Source organism: Acomys minous, assembly GCF_964271855.1.
Source record: "Acomys minous genome assembly, chromosome: 11".
NCBI lineage: Eukaryota > Metazoa > Chordata > Mammalia > Rodentia > Muridae > Acomys > Acomys minous.
The window spans coordinates 89705183-89723279 of record NC_140492.1 but is presented as its reverse complement, the minus strand read 5'-3'; the positions used below and the strand labels follow the sequence as shown (position 1 = coordinate 89723279).

The 18097-nt window shown below is 39.1% G+C and overlaps 1 protein-coding gene across 2 annotated transcripts in view; it reads right to left on the bottom strand.

Moving 5' to 3' along the window:
- Positions 1–18097, bottom strand: part of HAPLN1 (hyaluronan and proteoglycan link protein 1) — a 66839-nt gene that overhangs the window by 11350 nt on the left and 37392 nt on the right. For both annotated transcript variants that reach the window (XM_084801952.1, XM_084801951.1), the window contains one exon: positions 14982–15105. In XM_084801952.1, coding sequence (XP_084658078.1) covers positions 14982–15081 — 100 coding nt within the window. In that variant the 5' untranslated portion in view covers positions 15082–15105. The remainder of the gene's footprint in view (positions 1–14981; positions 15106–18097) is intronic.

Genomic DNA, 18097 nt, shown 5'->3' with positions numbered 1-18097 from the left:
GAGACAGAGGTTTGCCACAGGGGTCACAACCAACAACTTGAGAACCACTGTGCCAGAAAGAGTAACCATTTGCCTTGACACAGAGCTCAAAACTTATTTAATGACACATATACAACAGATTCTGACTCAAACTAAAAATAGCTAATCTACATCAGGTGCTTTGGGTGCTACTGTGATCAAAATTTGATATTCAACACTTAGCACACCATTGAACTCATGGGAGTTCCAATCCTCAAAAGCAGAAAAGTAGCACAAAGTCATCAGTGTTCCCATTTTCAATAGATGATGAAAATGGAGAATACGACTTCATAAAGTAGTGAGTTGGAATGAATCACAAGCACTGCTCTTTAAACATTTTTATATATTCTGATCACTGTCTTCTTACTTAGTGCAAGAGAAATGGACCAGGAGAAAGATAAATCTCCTTTCTACTCTACCCTACATATAATTCCCATACCCAATACTCCAATGTATGCATCCAAGCTCTATGTAGTCATCTCTAGTTATTTTTCTGGGGTTGTGTAGAAAAGATGCTGCTGATTAACCGTGCTCACTATGGTGGTTCGGATAGAAATGACCCCCATTGACTCATGTGTTTGAATGCTTGGCCCGTAGAGAGTGGCACTATTAGGAGGTTTGGCATTGTTGAAGGAAGTGTGTCACTATGGGCGTGTGCTTTGAGGGCTCATATGCTCAAGGTAGGCCTTGGATGGCAGTCTCCACTCTCACCTCCTTGTCCAGCACCATGTCTGCTTGCATGCTGCCATGCTTCCCTCCATGATGATAACAGACTGAGCCTCTGGAACTGTAAGCCAGCCCCAGTTGAATAGTTTTCTTTATAAGAATTCACAGTCAAGAAAAAAAAATTGCAGTAGCAATGGTGTCTCTTCACTGGACTAAAACTGTAACTAAGACACTCACCAATGACCATAGGGGACATGGAAGCCTAGTGTTTGAGGAACACACCTGCCATGCTGACCTTTGAGTATAATTAGAAACACTGGACATTGTTACAAGAGGCCTCACTTTTATAAAGTGTCCAAACTGTTCAACTTAAAGTCAGAACCAATACACAACGCAAAGATAAAGGTCACAGCAGCAGGCAGGAGTAGGCCTTTTCATAGGACAGAGATCCTAATCTATCTCAGTGTGTCAGTGCATAACTCTTTCATTTGGGCTAGCTGTGTGGCACTTAAGCTCCTTGCCTTGCAGATGAATTATGAATAGTAAAGTCGTCATATAGTAGACCTTGCACACAGGAATCACTGAACCAACGTCAGCCTGCAGTACGTGGCACTATCTGCTGAGTCTTTTGTACAGCTTGCACTCGGTATGCCTTGGAATACTAGAATGCTGCCTAGTGGTAAGCAAAAATTTCACATTTATATGTTTTCAATATCAACTACTTGTAATGTTTTTGAGCCAAACAAGTTAAAAAAAACTAAATACTATATTAAATGCCACCTGTTTATTAAAGAGTCTGGGAATTTGTAGGATTTAGTGCAACTGTCATATGTTTCAGGTGAATCCAAGGTCCTGTTTTGTAAATTACTGAGCTGGAGCAAAGAATAAAACTCTTGTATGAAGGACAGAGAGTTCTGGTGTTCTCTGTTTTTGACTGCTAAATCTTCTGTAGTATTTTATAGTGGGTAGAGGCTGACTTACTTATTTCAAGGTTTAACATTCTTTCCAGGGTGTATGATAGTCTAGGTTCTTTCTTTTCCCCTCTGGAAATGGGTGAATTGCCTGAAATCCAAATAACTCTAGGAAGGACGCCTAGCACATTGCATGATGAATGGCCACCATTGTTGACTAACGCAAACCCCAGCATGGACCTGACCATGGCGTTCGTTTGCATTCAGAAGAGGCATATTGCACATTACATAGTGCTGAGCATGGCTGGAGAGAGGAGGGGGGGGGTCGGTTACCAAACAAGAAGATATAGACAAATAAAATCTGGCTAATAAGTCAGGAGCTTTCAAAGTTCTGTCAAAGCTCTACTGTAACTCCGCTCCACCATGTCTACCTCAGGAGAACACCTAGCTTAATCTTGTTACCAGGCTCTACGTCACAGGCTTACATCACGTGGACCAATCAGGAAACACCTCAATCAAACACGTGAAAAGGAAATGACAATAGCATCAGAAAAGCAGCCTAGAAGGCTGAAGACAGAATGCACAGTGCTGGCTAGAGTAAAAAAACCTGGGACTGACCATGATATTTTAAATCCTGGCTTATTCTGGTATATCAAAGATTCAGTCAAAAATCTTTCATTCAAAGAGCAGTCTCACAGCAATACAAATGCAAAATTTAGCATTAAACCATGATCATCAGAGAGAGTACTTATAGTTTTTCTTAACAAAATAAAAGAATAAGCAAAACAAAGTTGCATATGTGTGCTAATTTTGTTCTTATCTTCTACTGCAGGTTCACACAAGCACTTAAGTGAACTGGAGACCTTGTCCTTAAATGAGGTTGTTTACACAGAACAGAAAGCTAATCTGGGGGAATTAAAGATGCTTAGTGGGGCATGTAGCTTTTTGGAAGAGCATCTTTTAAGTATGAAATTCCTTGCTTCTATCAGAAATGGTGAGTGATGGTGACTTGAGTGACTTGATGCCCTTCCAAGCACAGGGCATCCTCGGGAGAAACAGCAGGGCCTGGGGAGAATGGCAGTTGGGGATGCACTGGACCGCTCGGACCCTATTATTGTTTTACAGACTGCTGTGAGAGCTGGAGGCCAGACTCAGCTGCAGCAAATGAAAGAAGTCTGCCCTTTGGATTCGCCAGGCACTTTAGATGAAGTCTTTAAACAATAGGTCAAACGTGATTGTAGAAAAAAACATTAGAAACATAGCTTTGAAACTATAGCTCTTACTTCTATGAGACGTGTAATTTTTTTTGAAGTTCGTATTCAGAGAAACTCAGGGAACACACACACAAAAAGAAGAAGGTACCATGAATCAAAGCTTGTCCCTTTGAAATAAAGTCATGCAAGATAAAAAGTCTTGCTAGGTTACTTTATCCTATGGTGTCTGGAAGGAAGCAAATTTCAGAATTTTAGATTTCTTAGACAAATTGAAAAACATGTTTTGACTTATTTAAAACAGTCAAATAGGGGAATTAAAAATACACCATTGTAAGAAACACAACAAAACAAAACTTTCCTGCTGTGTGTGTGTGTTTGTGTCTGTGTGTGTGTGTGTCTGTGTGCTAAGGTGTATAAGGTATATATGGCTGTGATACCCACACATGTATATGTATATATTCACACACACACACATATATTTACTCATATGTTTTTAAATCTCATTCATGTGTGCGATGCAGCGCCTCTACTTTCATGTAGTGTGCAGCCATAACTACTGTCTCTTTTCAGAACATTTTCATCACACAGAATAGAAAGCTGATCTCTCTCATATCCTAACTCATTACACAACTACAGGCCCCATGACAAGTTATTCAAAAGATCTTGCACAATGTTTTAAAAGTACTACCAGAAAGTATAGAAAAGTGTGTGTGTGGTGGTGGTGGTAGGGTTTCTTTGCCTGAAGCTGTGTATACTCCCATGTTTTAAATACTCTGAACTTTGTGTAGATATTACATACGCACATTGTTTAGAAAAGTAAATTAGAAATTGAGGGACCCAGTCTGGAGAGATGGCTCAGAGTTCAAGAACACTGACTGCTCTTCCAGAGGTCCTGAGTTCAATTCCCAGCCACCACATGGTGGCTCACAACCATCTAGAATGTGATCTGGTGCCCTCTTCTAGCCTGCAGGTGTGTATGCGGTAGAGTACTGTATACATAATAAATAAATAAATAAATATATTTTAAAATTGAGGGGCTCCTTAATAAGCAACTAACTTCAGACAACAAATCTTTGTCTATGGTTCCTCGGGGAACACAAACAACAAGTCACCAGGTGTGATTGTGGGGCACTGTTACGAATGAAGTACTATTATTATTATTATTATTATTATTATTATTATTATTATTATTATTATTATCATTATCATTATTATTTTACAGAAAGATTGATGCTTTCTTAATAAAACTCATATCCCAAACAAGATTTTAAAGATACTTTATTACACTTTCCTTTGTCCTTAAAGGCAGTGTCTCCAAGGTCTTTCATGGTGTCTGGTTTTGAATGATAAATGAAAGCCTCAATGCTGGAAGCAGTAATAATGATCACCCTATCAGGTAGTGAGTGCTGCTGTTTTTCTGCTTCTGGCAACCCTGTCTTCAGATTGCACAAGCAGCAACAACATGCTCCTTGGGTCAAGCTTACTGCTTCCCTATACTGGGAGTGCCTTCGCTAACAACCACAGAGAAAGAAGCCAATTCTGTCTCATTAATCTGCCGAGTTACTCAGAACTATATGTTTACCGTCTTCTCAGACAGCATGTATATTTCCTTTGAGACCTCCATTTTCTGCTCTGATGTGCTATGGAACAAGCAGGAGCTAAGCACACTGGCTTTCTCGCTTCCCTTCGGGCTGCACTGACTGTGACGGAAATCAATCAACACTGAAATAGTATTGTCTGGGGCGATCCTGATCACAAACGTGTGCTGTGTTATTGTTATTGCTCACTTCACAGTAAAAAGTAAAGAGACATGCCACTACTGTTTTAAATCCTAAAGGTGTATTTATGGTAATATTGAAAATGTTTTGCCACTAAAGGCAAGCCTGTCTGCTTGAGCTAAGCACCAACAGACCCAAAGGAATTCTATGGGGGCAAATGAATTACATTTAAAAAAAATCTCAGCTCTGAGATATACACCTAAATTTATGTTAACGTACTGAGAAACATTCTGTTTTTTATATTTCCATTTTCTCCATGTTTTGCTATAAAGAGGACATAAAAGGTGGTGGTGATTGGTTTATATCTGTTTAACTAATAGGATTCTTTGTGGGCATTTCCTTTCCTGGGCATTATGTCTTCCTATTCTTTTTTCACTAGTACAGGCATTAGTTAAGCATATGATCTATGTGTGCCTCTTAGATCATCTTGCCTTGACCATCACTTTCTTCATCAACACAAGAGAACATGACAATTTCATCCAGAGTCTCTTATGAATGTTTACTTAGACTTAACACACAGACAGCTTTGCTAATTCCCGACTGACAGTGAGTATCCTATTAAAGTTAACTTATGAAGAGGAGCACTCACTCAAAGTTCAACATGTTTTGGGTGTGTTTAACAGCCGGCTTTCTGCTTTACCAGGCTCAGAAAGCGATTCCTAGGAGCAGTTGGTTCTATAAACCCCACCCTTCATCAGCTCCTCCTGGATTCTTCTAAGGCAGTGACTGTTGACAGGCCTGCATTTGAGGACCATCCACCCCCAGGATGTTCTACCCTGCTCATCAGCCCCACTGGCAGTTAACAGTTGATGGAATACGAGGTCTCATTTTCTTCAGTGGTATAGCCTCTCATAGTTGCCCTTGTGCTAGTAAATAGGCTCCCAGTCTTGTTCATTAACTGCTTCATTGCTCCTAATTAAACTCAGTGGGTCACACACAAGAAGAAGACGTTAGTGCAGGAGAAGGACTTGTCTGGAAGAAAAGTTTCAGTGGGAGAAAGGAATGGGAGTATGTGAAAATGCCCCAAATTCATTCTATAAATTATGAACTATCAGTCAATAGGTTCTCTCTCCCTCTCTCTCTCCCCTCTTCCCTCCCTCCCACTCTCTCTCTCTCACTCTCTCTCTCTCTTCCTCTCTCTCTCTCTCTCTCTCTCTCTCTCTCTCTCTCTCTCTCTCTCATGTCTTTATTTCTATATAATACAAGTTCTTTATGATCCGTCCTCACTTTCTTTGTAGGTTTTAGACAATCTTGATTTGAATGGATTCACCATGCTTATTTTCATCATGATCTTACTCCTATTAAGATCATCATGGCAGCCTAGAGGTTCATTTCTAGTCAGGGCCAAGACTAAACTTTTCATAGTGATTGGATTCATTTGGAGCATAGTTCTAAAAAAATTGGAACAACATTGAATGCAATACAATGTTGACCACGTTTACCTCTACCTGGACTCAAAAAGTATTTCCCTCAGAAGTGGGGAAGTTTCCTTGGAGTCTATGTGGCTTCTAGGAGAGTGTGGCACTCAGGAGAGAGAGACTGCTCAAGTGTGAATCTTAGCTTTGATAGCTAACCACCTGGGGCCAGATGCCTAGTCTCTGTCAACATGAGTGAGACTCACCAGCTACATTCATGTTGGGAAGGATGAAATGGGATCACCCTTGCCTCAGGCTTCCTACAGGTAACTGGTTGTAAATGTCAATGCAGGTGCATTATCATTCAGCCATGAGATCTGGTGTTTCAGGCCAAAAGATGGTGTTGGTATTTTTGTTAAGAGTTCTCTGGTTAATAATCTTCAGAACTTAAATTTATTTGTGTTACCAGTGGATATCAGGAGGAATTTAACATTAAATTCTTAATTTAGAATGAGAAAAAAATCAGGTTATCATAGAAAATTTAAGGAAAACAAATCAAAACAAAAGATTGAATTGGGACATTTCAATAGTGTGTCAAATGACATTTTTAAGAGAAAAGGGACATCTGTTTTATTCTCATTTTTCTCAGTGCTTATAGATCACTGAAACAGAGGGAGTGGTGAGATTTTTAAGAGCCAGGGGCTGCGGATGACTTTAAGGAAATGCTTTTCTGGACACAGAAAGACAGTTGCACCTGTGAACTCACAGCATTTGTGGCAGCATGCACAAGTCCCTTTCAGGCTTAGGCCATACAAAATCCCAGCATGGAGAAGGAAGGTGGCCATGAAGTCCTATCCAAGGTAAGGAGCTACGGGCAGCTGAGAGGCTCTGGGAGAGGATGAGCCAGTGTTCTTAAAGGTGAAGACCCCAATGGGTTGACCATGTTCTAATGAAGACCATGCATCCAAGAGTATATGGGCAGCACGACCTGTGTTTAATGGACTTTAAAAAAAAAAAAAAAAAGGACACAAATTTGGGTGGGTAGGGAAAGTGAGGGTAGATCTTGTAAGAGCTAAGGAGGAAATGAATATGATAAGAATACATTGATTGGGGGCTGGAGAGATGGCTTAGAGGTTAAGAGCACTGGCTGCTCTTTCAAAGGTCCTGAGTTCAATTCCCAGCAACCACATGGTAGCCCACAACCATCTATAATGAGATCTGATGCCCTCTTCTGGTGTACATGCCGGCAAAACACTGTGTATTTAATAAATAAATAAATCTTTTAAAAAAGAGAATACATTGGTTGAAGTTCTCGAAGACTTAATAAGAATGAAAAATAAAGATAAAGATACTTTCCAAGATGGTGCCTGTCAGGATTTGTTTCAAAGTCTATTGAAAAACTGGAATAATAGTGTTTGCTATTTTCTTTAATATTTGTGATTATCCACACATTTCTTAATTGTTGAAACTTTTCTATTACGTGGAAAACAAGCAGAACTAAAATCTCTTTTCCATGCAGAACATGTCTATTCTGTAAGGAAGCAGATGGCCAACTAGTTTATACTTTCCAGAAAGGACACTTAGTTGTGTACACTGATAAGATTAACACCACTGGACCAGGTGTGGTGGTGCATGACTCTAAACCTATTTCTCAGGAGGCAGAGGCAGGTGGATCTCTGTGAGCTCAAGGCCAAACTGGTCTACAAAGTGAGTCCAGGACAGGCAAGGCAACACAGAGAAACCCTGTCTCAAACAAACAAACAACACAAAAAAAGATTAACACCATTACAACATTGCATAATGTGAAAGATAAAATAGTAATGCCAAAGCACTAAGAAAATATTTAGGGAAGATTTCATTATTGCTTTGGGAACAATCATGAATTATTAAGCTTTTGATGGTTCAGAAATTGAGCCTAATGCTGCTGGAAGCATGAAGGTCCTGGCACCCACAGATCTCCAGGGATGTGAGGAACATTAAGTATGCAGGATTGCCCTATCAAAAGAAAAGACCTAAAGCTTGTTCTTCCACACAGAATGCTTGGAATTGGAGGTGATTAACAGCTTGAGGATCTGAACTATCTCTTGGGCCATGCCGTGTCAAAGGCTCACAACCAAAACTGAAGATACTTAATAATTGAAATGACCCTTGCATTATCTATATAGTCAACTGCTCCCCCAAAGCTCTTACAACCAGGACCAGAGGTGGCTAATAACCCAAATGACCTCTCCACTATCTCTATGACTCTTCCTTAGTCCCTTTAAGCTAATACAGGTAACCTATCCTTAGAACCCATCTTCTTGGTAGAAATTGCTTGTACTCTGAGTTAAATTTCAATGTCTCCTTGTGTGCTGTGGATTGTATTATACCTGGAAACCTTTTTTCAAATTGTACTGTGTTTAAATATGCTGGCAATAAACTGTCTGGCATCAGACTCTCAAAGGTTGATACAGTTTAACTAAGTAAAACTTAAGGAAGTTTTCATTCTCACCAATTTGTGGTTCATTTTCCTGCCTGCTGTGATACCTGCCCGGACTCCAGAGCAAGTTAAAAACAAAAACAGCTTTAATAGTAGAACGATGGGGGGTTAAAAAAACTATAGCCAGCTCATAGGGTATCAAGTCTCTTCGTGGTAACCTGCTGTCCTTCCTCTGAGTGCCACCAGGTCTCCCCCTCCAGGGGACATGGTCAAAGGTGAAGCACCAGAATATATGAGAAAGTAATATCCCACTCTCCACTCTACTGTGGAGAATGTTCTGTCCATTGGCTAGATCTGGGAGGTAATCCCCTTCAGGAACAGTCATAGGGGAGGGGAATAAGGGGAAAAGAGGAGGGAAGGAAGAATGGGAGGATACAAGGGATGGGATAACCATTGAGATGTAACAAGAATAAATTAATAAAGGAAAAAAAACTATAGCCAGTCTAGGATCACACACCCCGTTCTAAAGGGGCAATAGGTACAGGTCCTACTGATATTTTCCTAGAAGCTATGGATTTGGAAGCAGCAAACCTGTTTTTTTAAACATAAGCTAGAAAAATAATATTTAATAACAAAGTGTCTACTTCTAATCCCTTGCAGCCAATTTAGACTTTTAAGAGTTTTTTTTTTCCCCTACCTATATATCTAGCCTAGTTTGGAGCATATATTTTTGACTCATTCTCTCAAGTGTTGGCATTATGGACATCTGCTGTCACATCAATTTAGAATTAAAAACAATGAGTAAAATCTCACACACATTAGAGATCAGGATTTAGATCCTTTGGAAGTGGATGTATGCCTTTTGTATATTCCCGTACTCAGCTTGTTGGTAGTGATGATCTCCAAAGCCATCCCCTTGCTTCTGTCTACATACCCTACCCTCACAGACTATCCTATCTAGTCCCTCAAGTCATCAGACCTCTATCATGTAGTTTAATAAACATCACTTGTATTGATAACTCTATAAAGTACCAAAGCCATATACCTTCTGCTCATATGTTGTGTTGCCAAAAAACTTCTAACTCTCTTCTTTTATGCAAACCCATTTTCTAAATTTCTATCAGTCTTGGCCTTGCCTCCATCATCTATTCATTTATTCAATATAAAACATGTGACCTATCGTTAAGTCACCTCATTTATTCTCTACATCCATGCTATCAGTAAGTCTAATGGGTGGCGTGTCTACGTCCATTAAAATAAGCAGCCCATCTAGATTTATGCCATCATGATTTTCGATCTGCACTACCGCAAGACCGTCCGTATCCTAGTTACATTTTATTGTTGGGATAAGACACCATGACCAAAAGCAACTTATGGAGGATTTATTAGACTTACATGCTATAGTTCATCCTCTAGAGAAGCCAAAGCAAGAACTTAAGGCAGGGACTTGAAGCAGGAACCATAGAGTCCTGCTTAATGGTTTGCTTTGTGGCTTGTCCAGCTTACTTTCTTATACAACCCAGACTACTTGCCCAGGGCTGGCATTGGTTACAGCCAGCTGCACCCTCCCACATCAATTATTAGTCAAGAAAATGCCCTGCAGACAAACTGAAGCAAATCTGCCAGAGGCTAGTCGTCAACAGTGGCTCCATCTGCCCAGGGGATTCTGCTTTGTCAAGCTGACAAAAACTAACCAGCACACCCCTAAAGAGTCACCTCACATTTACTCATGGGCCATTCCGTGTAGTGTGTTATCCACATGGTCTTTTATAAGAGGCAGTCACAATAGATTATACCTTTGCTTAAGACCGAACCATTTTTCAATGGTTAAATGTAAACTGTGACCCTGGATGACAAAAATTATGGTAGTCTGGTTTCTGTTTACTCTTACAGTCTCTTTTTAAATCATACCTTCTCCATTTGAAACTTCCAAATGCTTTGTAAAAGCACAATGAAGGCTTTCTTACGCACCCTGCTCACATAGTTTACACGTTTTGACTGTAATGAAACGATTCTTGTTCTAACAATTTTCATACGCGATGCATTGTGGCTTTTCAGTGGTTCATTTTTCCCTCAGGATGTCTATGTCCTTTTTGTGTGAAGGGGAGAACAGGTAGGCTGAATTCTTGTTTGACTTATTTTGTTTAATACAGTTCAGAGGACAGTCTTTGAACATAAAATGACATACCACTCAGAGTGTGGACATGTGGTGATTAATAACTGAAGCCAAGTAACCAACAGATATAAACAAACCAGGCAAAAATGGCTACCTTTTCTACTAATTACTGGATAATGACCCCTGATATTACATGTATCTTGTGGTACTGTGTGCAAACCCAGTCCAAGAATGGAGTCTTGTGAGGAGATTTCCGAATGCTTGTTAGACAACTTTGAGGAACCAAGACAAGAGTCTTGTGACTTCAGCATTTTTTTTTCAAAAACATGGAATTGTTTTTGGAATGTGCTTTAGTGCCCCTCCCAGTTGCAGTGGATAGTACTGAGTTTACCTCATATTATTCGTTACAATTGGCTATTGTTATCTGTTTATATGCTTCCTTGGGGGGATACCATATTTTTGCTGTATGTGGCTGGCCATTGTGATTGTGCACTTTACTCATATAATTCCTTTCCACCCTCAGATTATAAATTGTCTGATGCTCTGAATAAAGTTTGCTATTATTGTGTGAGAGTTTGGTTTATCAGCTCCATTTCCCCAGGTGCCATTGCCTCTAAAGTGGTATCCTACTTCACTACAGTCATATAGAATTTTTGAAGTAGTTTTTGTATTTGTTTTTTCAATGTATTTTGAAATAATTTTTCCATAATAATGATTTTATTTTTCCCAGTTACTATTGCTTTAGTAATCTTTGAGTGATTGTTTTAATTTCTTAGAAGTTGATGGCATTTATATTTCAAATGACTTGACTAAAATAAAATATTTTCACTATGTTTTAAAGAGCCGAAACAATAAAAATGTAAACACTTTAATTATGCATTAAAATAGAAAATTATCATGCTATGAAGACTTTAGGCGAGTGCTTTAGCTAAGTCAACACTCATTCTCATATACTTTCAAAAGGCTTTGATAGCTAATGATTTGTTTGTAGGTATATATTTTTTAATATTTTATTTCTTTGAAAGTTTGTCAACTTCAGCACCCAAGAAAAGAGCATAAAATGCTACGGCTATCCAATATGAATTTGTTGCCACTTGAAATGAAGATTTTGTACCTAGAAGAATAAATGTACATGGTTTTAATTGATAGATAGCAGAGTAACATACAATGACAGTGTGTTATTCAGATCAATCTTAGAAATACTCACAAGCTATATGTTATGGGATAAAAGTGCTAAGTATTAAAAAAAAATTCAGTGAATTTTGGTGAACAGTTCTAAATAGGACCCTTTCCTGACTAATTTCTCTCTCTATTCGCCTTTATTTAATCCTTATTTTTCCTCCCATGTCACCTCTGTTGCTATGATGTGGTGCAAGTAAGTAAGTGTTTTGAGATGGCGACTTGGCCTTTGACAGTATAACTGGTGTCTGTGTGAAAGCAACCCAGAGTTTATCAAGCTCTTACGTGAACAGATTGCTTAAAAGTACGTACAAAAGTAAATCTATTAGACCTGGACCAGAAATGATAAACACTGACGAAAGTAAGTGCGGTATGTAAATATATATTCATGTGTAATCCGCAGTTCTTTGTGTGTGTGTGAGTGTGTGCTGTTGTGTGTGTGGTAAATTTATGTGTACAAGGGTGTATATGTGAGCGCATGCTTGTGTGGCACACAGGAGTTGACACCAGTTGTCCTCCTTAATCTCTCATCTTCCTTATTGTTTTTTATCTGCTGTCATTGTTTGCTTGAGGTTTTTTTTTTATGTTTTCCATCTTTTTTGTGTGGATGCCGGGGGATTCAGAATCAGGTCCTCAGGCTTGTACAGCATGCACTGTACCACCTGAGGTCTATGCTCTGTGTTCAGAATTTTAATTCCTGCCTATCTTTCCTCTGCTCCTCCTTCATTCTTTGTTTCTCTTTCTGTCTCCGCAAGCCTTCTTTTTTTCCCCCTCCCTTGTTGCCAGATTAATTTTTTTGCCTGGATTTCTATAAAATCTACAACAAAGATGTAAAGGTGCCACCAGAAATGCACTCAGGTAACTCTGATGCTAGAGGCTCAAGGAGAAATCAGTAAAAAGTCACTCATTTATCCCAAGGAGAATTGAAGGACTATATGTAATATTACTTCAGTCACTGATTTTTCTAGGGGAGGTAATGATGACTAGGGGACATATGTTTTCAAAATAAGGTGAATTCTAAACCTTTTTAATACCTCTGTGAAATCTAACTGCTTATCAGAAAAATTCAGTAATTTGAGGTTCACACAGCCAATTTAATCCTTGGGGGTACAAATGGATCATAACATTTTATCAGGGTTTCAATTTCTTTAATTTCTCTTGGTAATTACAAATAAAGTTTAAATCTAAGACAAGAATATAGCACTTCTGCCGTCTTGGATTCTTACTCTCCTATGAGGCTTATATTGATATTATAAAAGACAACTGAAACTACCGTATGCTAATTGGAAGTGGATTCTCAGAGCTCTGTACCCTGAAGCCGTAATGTGAATGCTATGGCTGTAAGAAAGGGAGGGAAAAAAAGGTGGAAATAGAGGGGATGGGTCTTCGAGCACCTTTATAATAATAAGTTTAGATTTATGAGGAGATATTCAGAATACTATGACCCAAGCCACATTTCCATATTAATTCATATCGTAGTTGTATCACTTGAAAGCCTTCAGCAACGCTTCCTTGGAAGCCTATACTTTCTAAGAAAGTGAATTTACAATTGAAATGAAGTGGACTATCAAGGCATTTGGAAAGAATCCAGCAGTGTATGAAATCATTTGATTGACTCAGGTACCTTGGGCTACAGTCCTTTTTAACTAAATTTCAACAGAACACATGGGATTTTGAGGGCTGGGCTACAGGAATTTTTCTTCTTCAGATAACTTTACTCTAACATGGATACATTTGCAAATAGCAGTATTTTTCCAAACTTTTTAAATTAAATTTTTATTATAATTTATTCATATTACATCTGGGTGGTAGTTCTCTCCCTCTTATCTTCCTGTTCTCACCTTCCCTCCCTCTCCCACACTATTCCCCTCCCCCAGATCTCTGATGGGGGGGGGTGGGGTCTACTCACCCACCAACGGACGACAGCCTATCATGTCTCATCCTGATTTTTAAAATAATATTTTCAGGCACTGGGTTTCACATGGACTAACTGGATCACGTGGCTTGTGCTATAACTTGAGTAGATCTTGTAAGTTTAAAGCACAGTTATACAAAGAATATTTTATATTAGATCTAAAGTTGTTATTAGTACTGATTCAGTTTTACCAGTCATGTTGAACTAAATCCTGTTACTACAAGTTAAGAGGACATTAATATTCATCAGTAATCACAGTGTATAAATACATTGCATCCTTTGGGAAGGCGCTTTGGTTTTTAATACATACATTAAGGAAACAGCTGAGTTAGCAGCTTGCAGAGGAAAATTTATTATATAATTTCTTTTCATGCTTCAACAGTGGAAAAAAAAATAAAGCTGCTGGAAGCAAACAAAACTGAAAAGGATGTGCCTGAAATATTCAGAGACAGATTATCTAGAAATCCTATTTTTGGCTGCTAAAACATTTACAGGACAATATTTCTACCAGATTTACACGATCGAATCACATTTACAAATCTTGCTTTTTAATAATGAACGTAGCTCTCTAAGACTAACTTTTGACCTTGACATTATAACTTGCGGTTTAATGTCTTTTAGCAAACTTATACGGTTTCTGGTACCCAAATTGAACTTATCTACAATTACTAAGATCATACATTTAAACTGTTATGTTCTTTAATTCTTAGTTTAATTATTTAATAACCAAGGGCAGGTGAGAGACTATTGCTCCTTGCACTGCCTTTCCTTATTGCATAAGTCTCCCAGCTTTCTTATTGTAGGACGTCCCTCAACAGCAGCTTAGACTGACGAAAGAGCTGCATTATACTGCAGCCGCTAGCCTTGCTACAGCTCTCTGGCTGAGGATCAGCTGAGCTCAACAGAAATATGCAGGGCTAGTATATTGGTCCACGGGAGCGGGAGCTTTATGCAGAAACTGTAACAGAGTCTGCTACTAACTCCCTGCCATAGCTCGTTGGACATTTTTCTTATTTGCATTGCTTCTCTCAGTCATAAGGCATCTATTGTGCTAGAAACACCTTACATGCTAAGTTTTGCTGCTTTGTAGCTCTCCCCTTCACCTTGCATTTAAATGAACCTCATGCACTCCACTCAACTTGGAGATGCCGACCGCCCTGAACAGCTTGAAGTGAACTGCACCAACTCGCTGCAGTTGCCTGTTCTTACGATGTCCAACTTCAATTGTTCCCAAGTTGCAATGTCCCCTCATGCATTAGCCTTCTCGCACCAGAAAGCAGGTTTAGTAACTAGCAGAAAGAGAAGAGAAAAGTTCATGCAGCAGAACAGATGTTAACAAGCATCAAACGCCTCAACTGTAAGTAACTGGACGTTTGTCTGATGCTCCTTTGAGAACTTGTGCTTTCTTACCTTGGATGTGAATGACTCTGTCCTGATCGGGAGTGTAGCTGTCGGAAAGGTGGTCAGCCCAACAGACTGAAATCAGCACCAGGAAAAGTAGACGCTTCATCTTTGTAGCTCCGACTCTTCTTCACTGTGAGGATCACATACAAAGAGGCTTGAGAAATTTGGAAGCCTTTGGAGTGTTGCACTGCACAAATTATTACCGCCTTATCATCGTAGAACGGGTCTCTAAAAATATTTAACCCAATCTGCACAGAAAGTTACTGTAGCAGCCTTTGAGAGCTGACAGCCGAGCTTTGAAAAATTTCAGTTCCTCTTAGGCAGCCAGAGTCCAAACAGTGTTTAACTCTGTCTTTGCAGAATTGCAAATCTGGACATTTAAAACACTGTACTCTTGGCAATGAAGACTTACAGAGTTAGGCAGAGCTTTAATAAGGAGGCAAATACTCTCTTAAAGCATTAACCCTCTGAGATGGGAGTATAAGTTAACAAACGAGCAATTTGGCACATTTATTTATGAATATTTATCCAGCTAGCTTAATTAAGAACTGGATCTTAGACCAGGGAAAAGAAAGGATATTTGCATGAGTCTTGCCATCTTTATTGCACATGTGGCTTCCTAAGGAGGTTAGATTTGTTTATTCTCAATAGAAATGAAGAGAAAAAAAATTAAGCAAAAGCAGTGCATTTGGTATAGATTCACTTACCATCGTTACCACTGCTGGGGTCTATGATGAAGTGTTGAAAATTTGAACAAACTAGATTAGAACTGTAGATAGCACACCACTGCAGTCATGCTGATTGATTTTCTCATTCATTCCAAGCTCAAGTGCTAATGCACCAACTTAAGAGTGCCAGGTAGGGTCTCTGCAGTTACAACAGCCCTGCAGGGGAATGAATGTCCCTGCCAGGCTCACAGGGCAATTAGGCAAATGAAGAAAGGAAGGCACAGCTCTGATCCTAAGAGAGAGACAGAGCCATCCTTTGCTTGTCCTTTATCCTAGACTGACTTGATCAGAGAGGACAGGCTGCTGCACCCCCTAAAACTTTGTTTTTGGAAGGACCAAAAAGTAATTCCAAGCCATACAAACCTTTCCATCCTTGCAGCATTTGCAGGGAAGAATTTGAGTGTAGTTTCTGCTCTACTGTAAAACCTGAGGCAAACATCAAGGACTTTCTTTTGCTCCCGTGCACCCTGCAGCCTTAACAATACTGGCTATTTTTAAAACTGAAATGGCAGAGTTCTGGCTTCTCACACTGATTTGTTTTTTCCAGGAAAGCCTGGCTCCCTGGAATACTTATATTAATGAGTTTACTGTTGTTTCCTGGAGGTCCTTGAGGGCGAAGTGCACTCTCTAGCCACTTCTAGGGACTTCCCCAGGTTTTTCTGGTTCTGAACACATCTCTCGCAGTTCTGTCACAGAGACTCTGCCATTGCCTTGATGGGTTTAACCTTTCATGTTTGCTGGAATTTTCTCTTTATATGGCATGGTAAGAAGATGGTGGCTGTATGGCTCATTCATTTTCAGAACCAAGTATGGTCTCTTCAAAATCCCACCTAGTTTATTAATCTTATTTTCAGAATTGTATTCCACTGAGGGTTTTGAAAAAAATTTCTTTTGTACAGTGACTTTGTCCATAAAGCCAGAACTATGTAACTTAAGCACAATTTGACTTGAAAATGGGTAAACATTTAGAAGACAGGCAACTTCGTCTGTAATCTTTTTATGTTATTGAGATAATTACGCCAATATGAACTGATAGACAAACACTGTTCGGGCCCTGCTGTGCTCTCTGCTTGCCCGCGGTGTCACGCAAGGGAAGAGGGTGCATTGTAAAACAAATGGACATTACAAAAAACAAGAATGCAGTTTCAAAAACTAAAAAAAAAAGGAATCACATTCTAGGAAAAGGGTACAGTTAGCGAAGTTTGCTAGATTAATTTTTATATCAAGTGATGTAGTTTAATTCATGGGGAGCTATGAATATGCACATGGTTAAAGTTGGATGACTTCACTGATTCAATTATCTAGTTGCCTTGAATAATTTTACCTAAAATCAAAGTATGTTTAAGATCTGGATCTAGAGAGATATATAATGTGGGAGAGAGAGAGAGAGAGAGAGAGAGAGAGAGAGAGAGAGAGAGAGAGAAGCTAGAGACAGATAACAGATAGATAGGTAGATAGATAGTAGATATATAGATATGGATGCATATAGCACTATTAATTACATAGCTCAGTATTAAACCATATTACTAAAGGTGCATTTCACTGAGTTAAGGTGCCTTACAGCTCAATTCTGAAATGCAAATATGGTGAGAATGGGTCATTCTGTGTGTGTGTGGGGGGGGACACAGATTGTAATAATGATGATGATGATGATGATAAATAATTGTAATTTCTTTGAATTAGTTTTCTCCTCTTTGCCAAGTCCTACGCAATGCATCTTGCCCATTGTGGCAATGCAATGAGACATATATTCCCAATTTCCTGCTATAGTCAGTTCTTGTGCTCAAAGTTACACCTTTGACAAGTGATTTGCCCTTAAGCAAAAACAATTCCTACTCTTGGTTGTACTTACTTACTTATTTTTTTGTGTGATGGAGACATACTTGCTATTATTCTTATCATTTTACTGTATGCATATTATGTTGAAATAACAATGAAATTAGTACTTTGAGTCATGTAATATATGAATATAATTTTTCAAGGTATATGATAGACAGTCTGGAGGGAACATCCTCTTTTGTCAGTGTCCCTTGGCTCATTTATGATACAGAGCTTGTGACATGAATATGCTTGGGTGGCTCGGAAGTTTGTCATATACAGATATATACACCATCTTTGAGGAAGCCAAGGAAATGGCTCATATGTAGTGAGTTCTAACTAGTACAGTGGCATATATGAATGAAAACCTTGGAGTGCCTGGTATTAATGCATCTCAGACAGGAACAAGGTAGTTATCAGAACAACCACTATTTTAATAATCAGAAAATCAGAAAAGAAAATTCAGGGACACAACTTTAAGGGGTTGAAGCATATTTCAAATGGAGCAGGCTCCGTCTACCAGACTGAGCCCTTGATCATATGTGCTGGCTTCCCAACACGAGGTTAACATTGGTG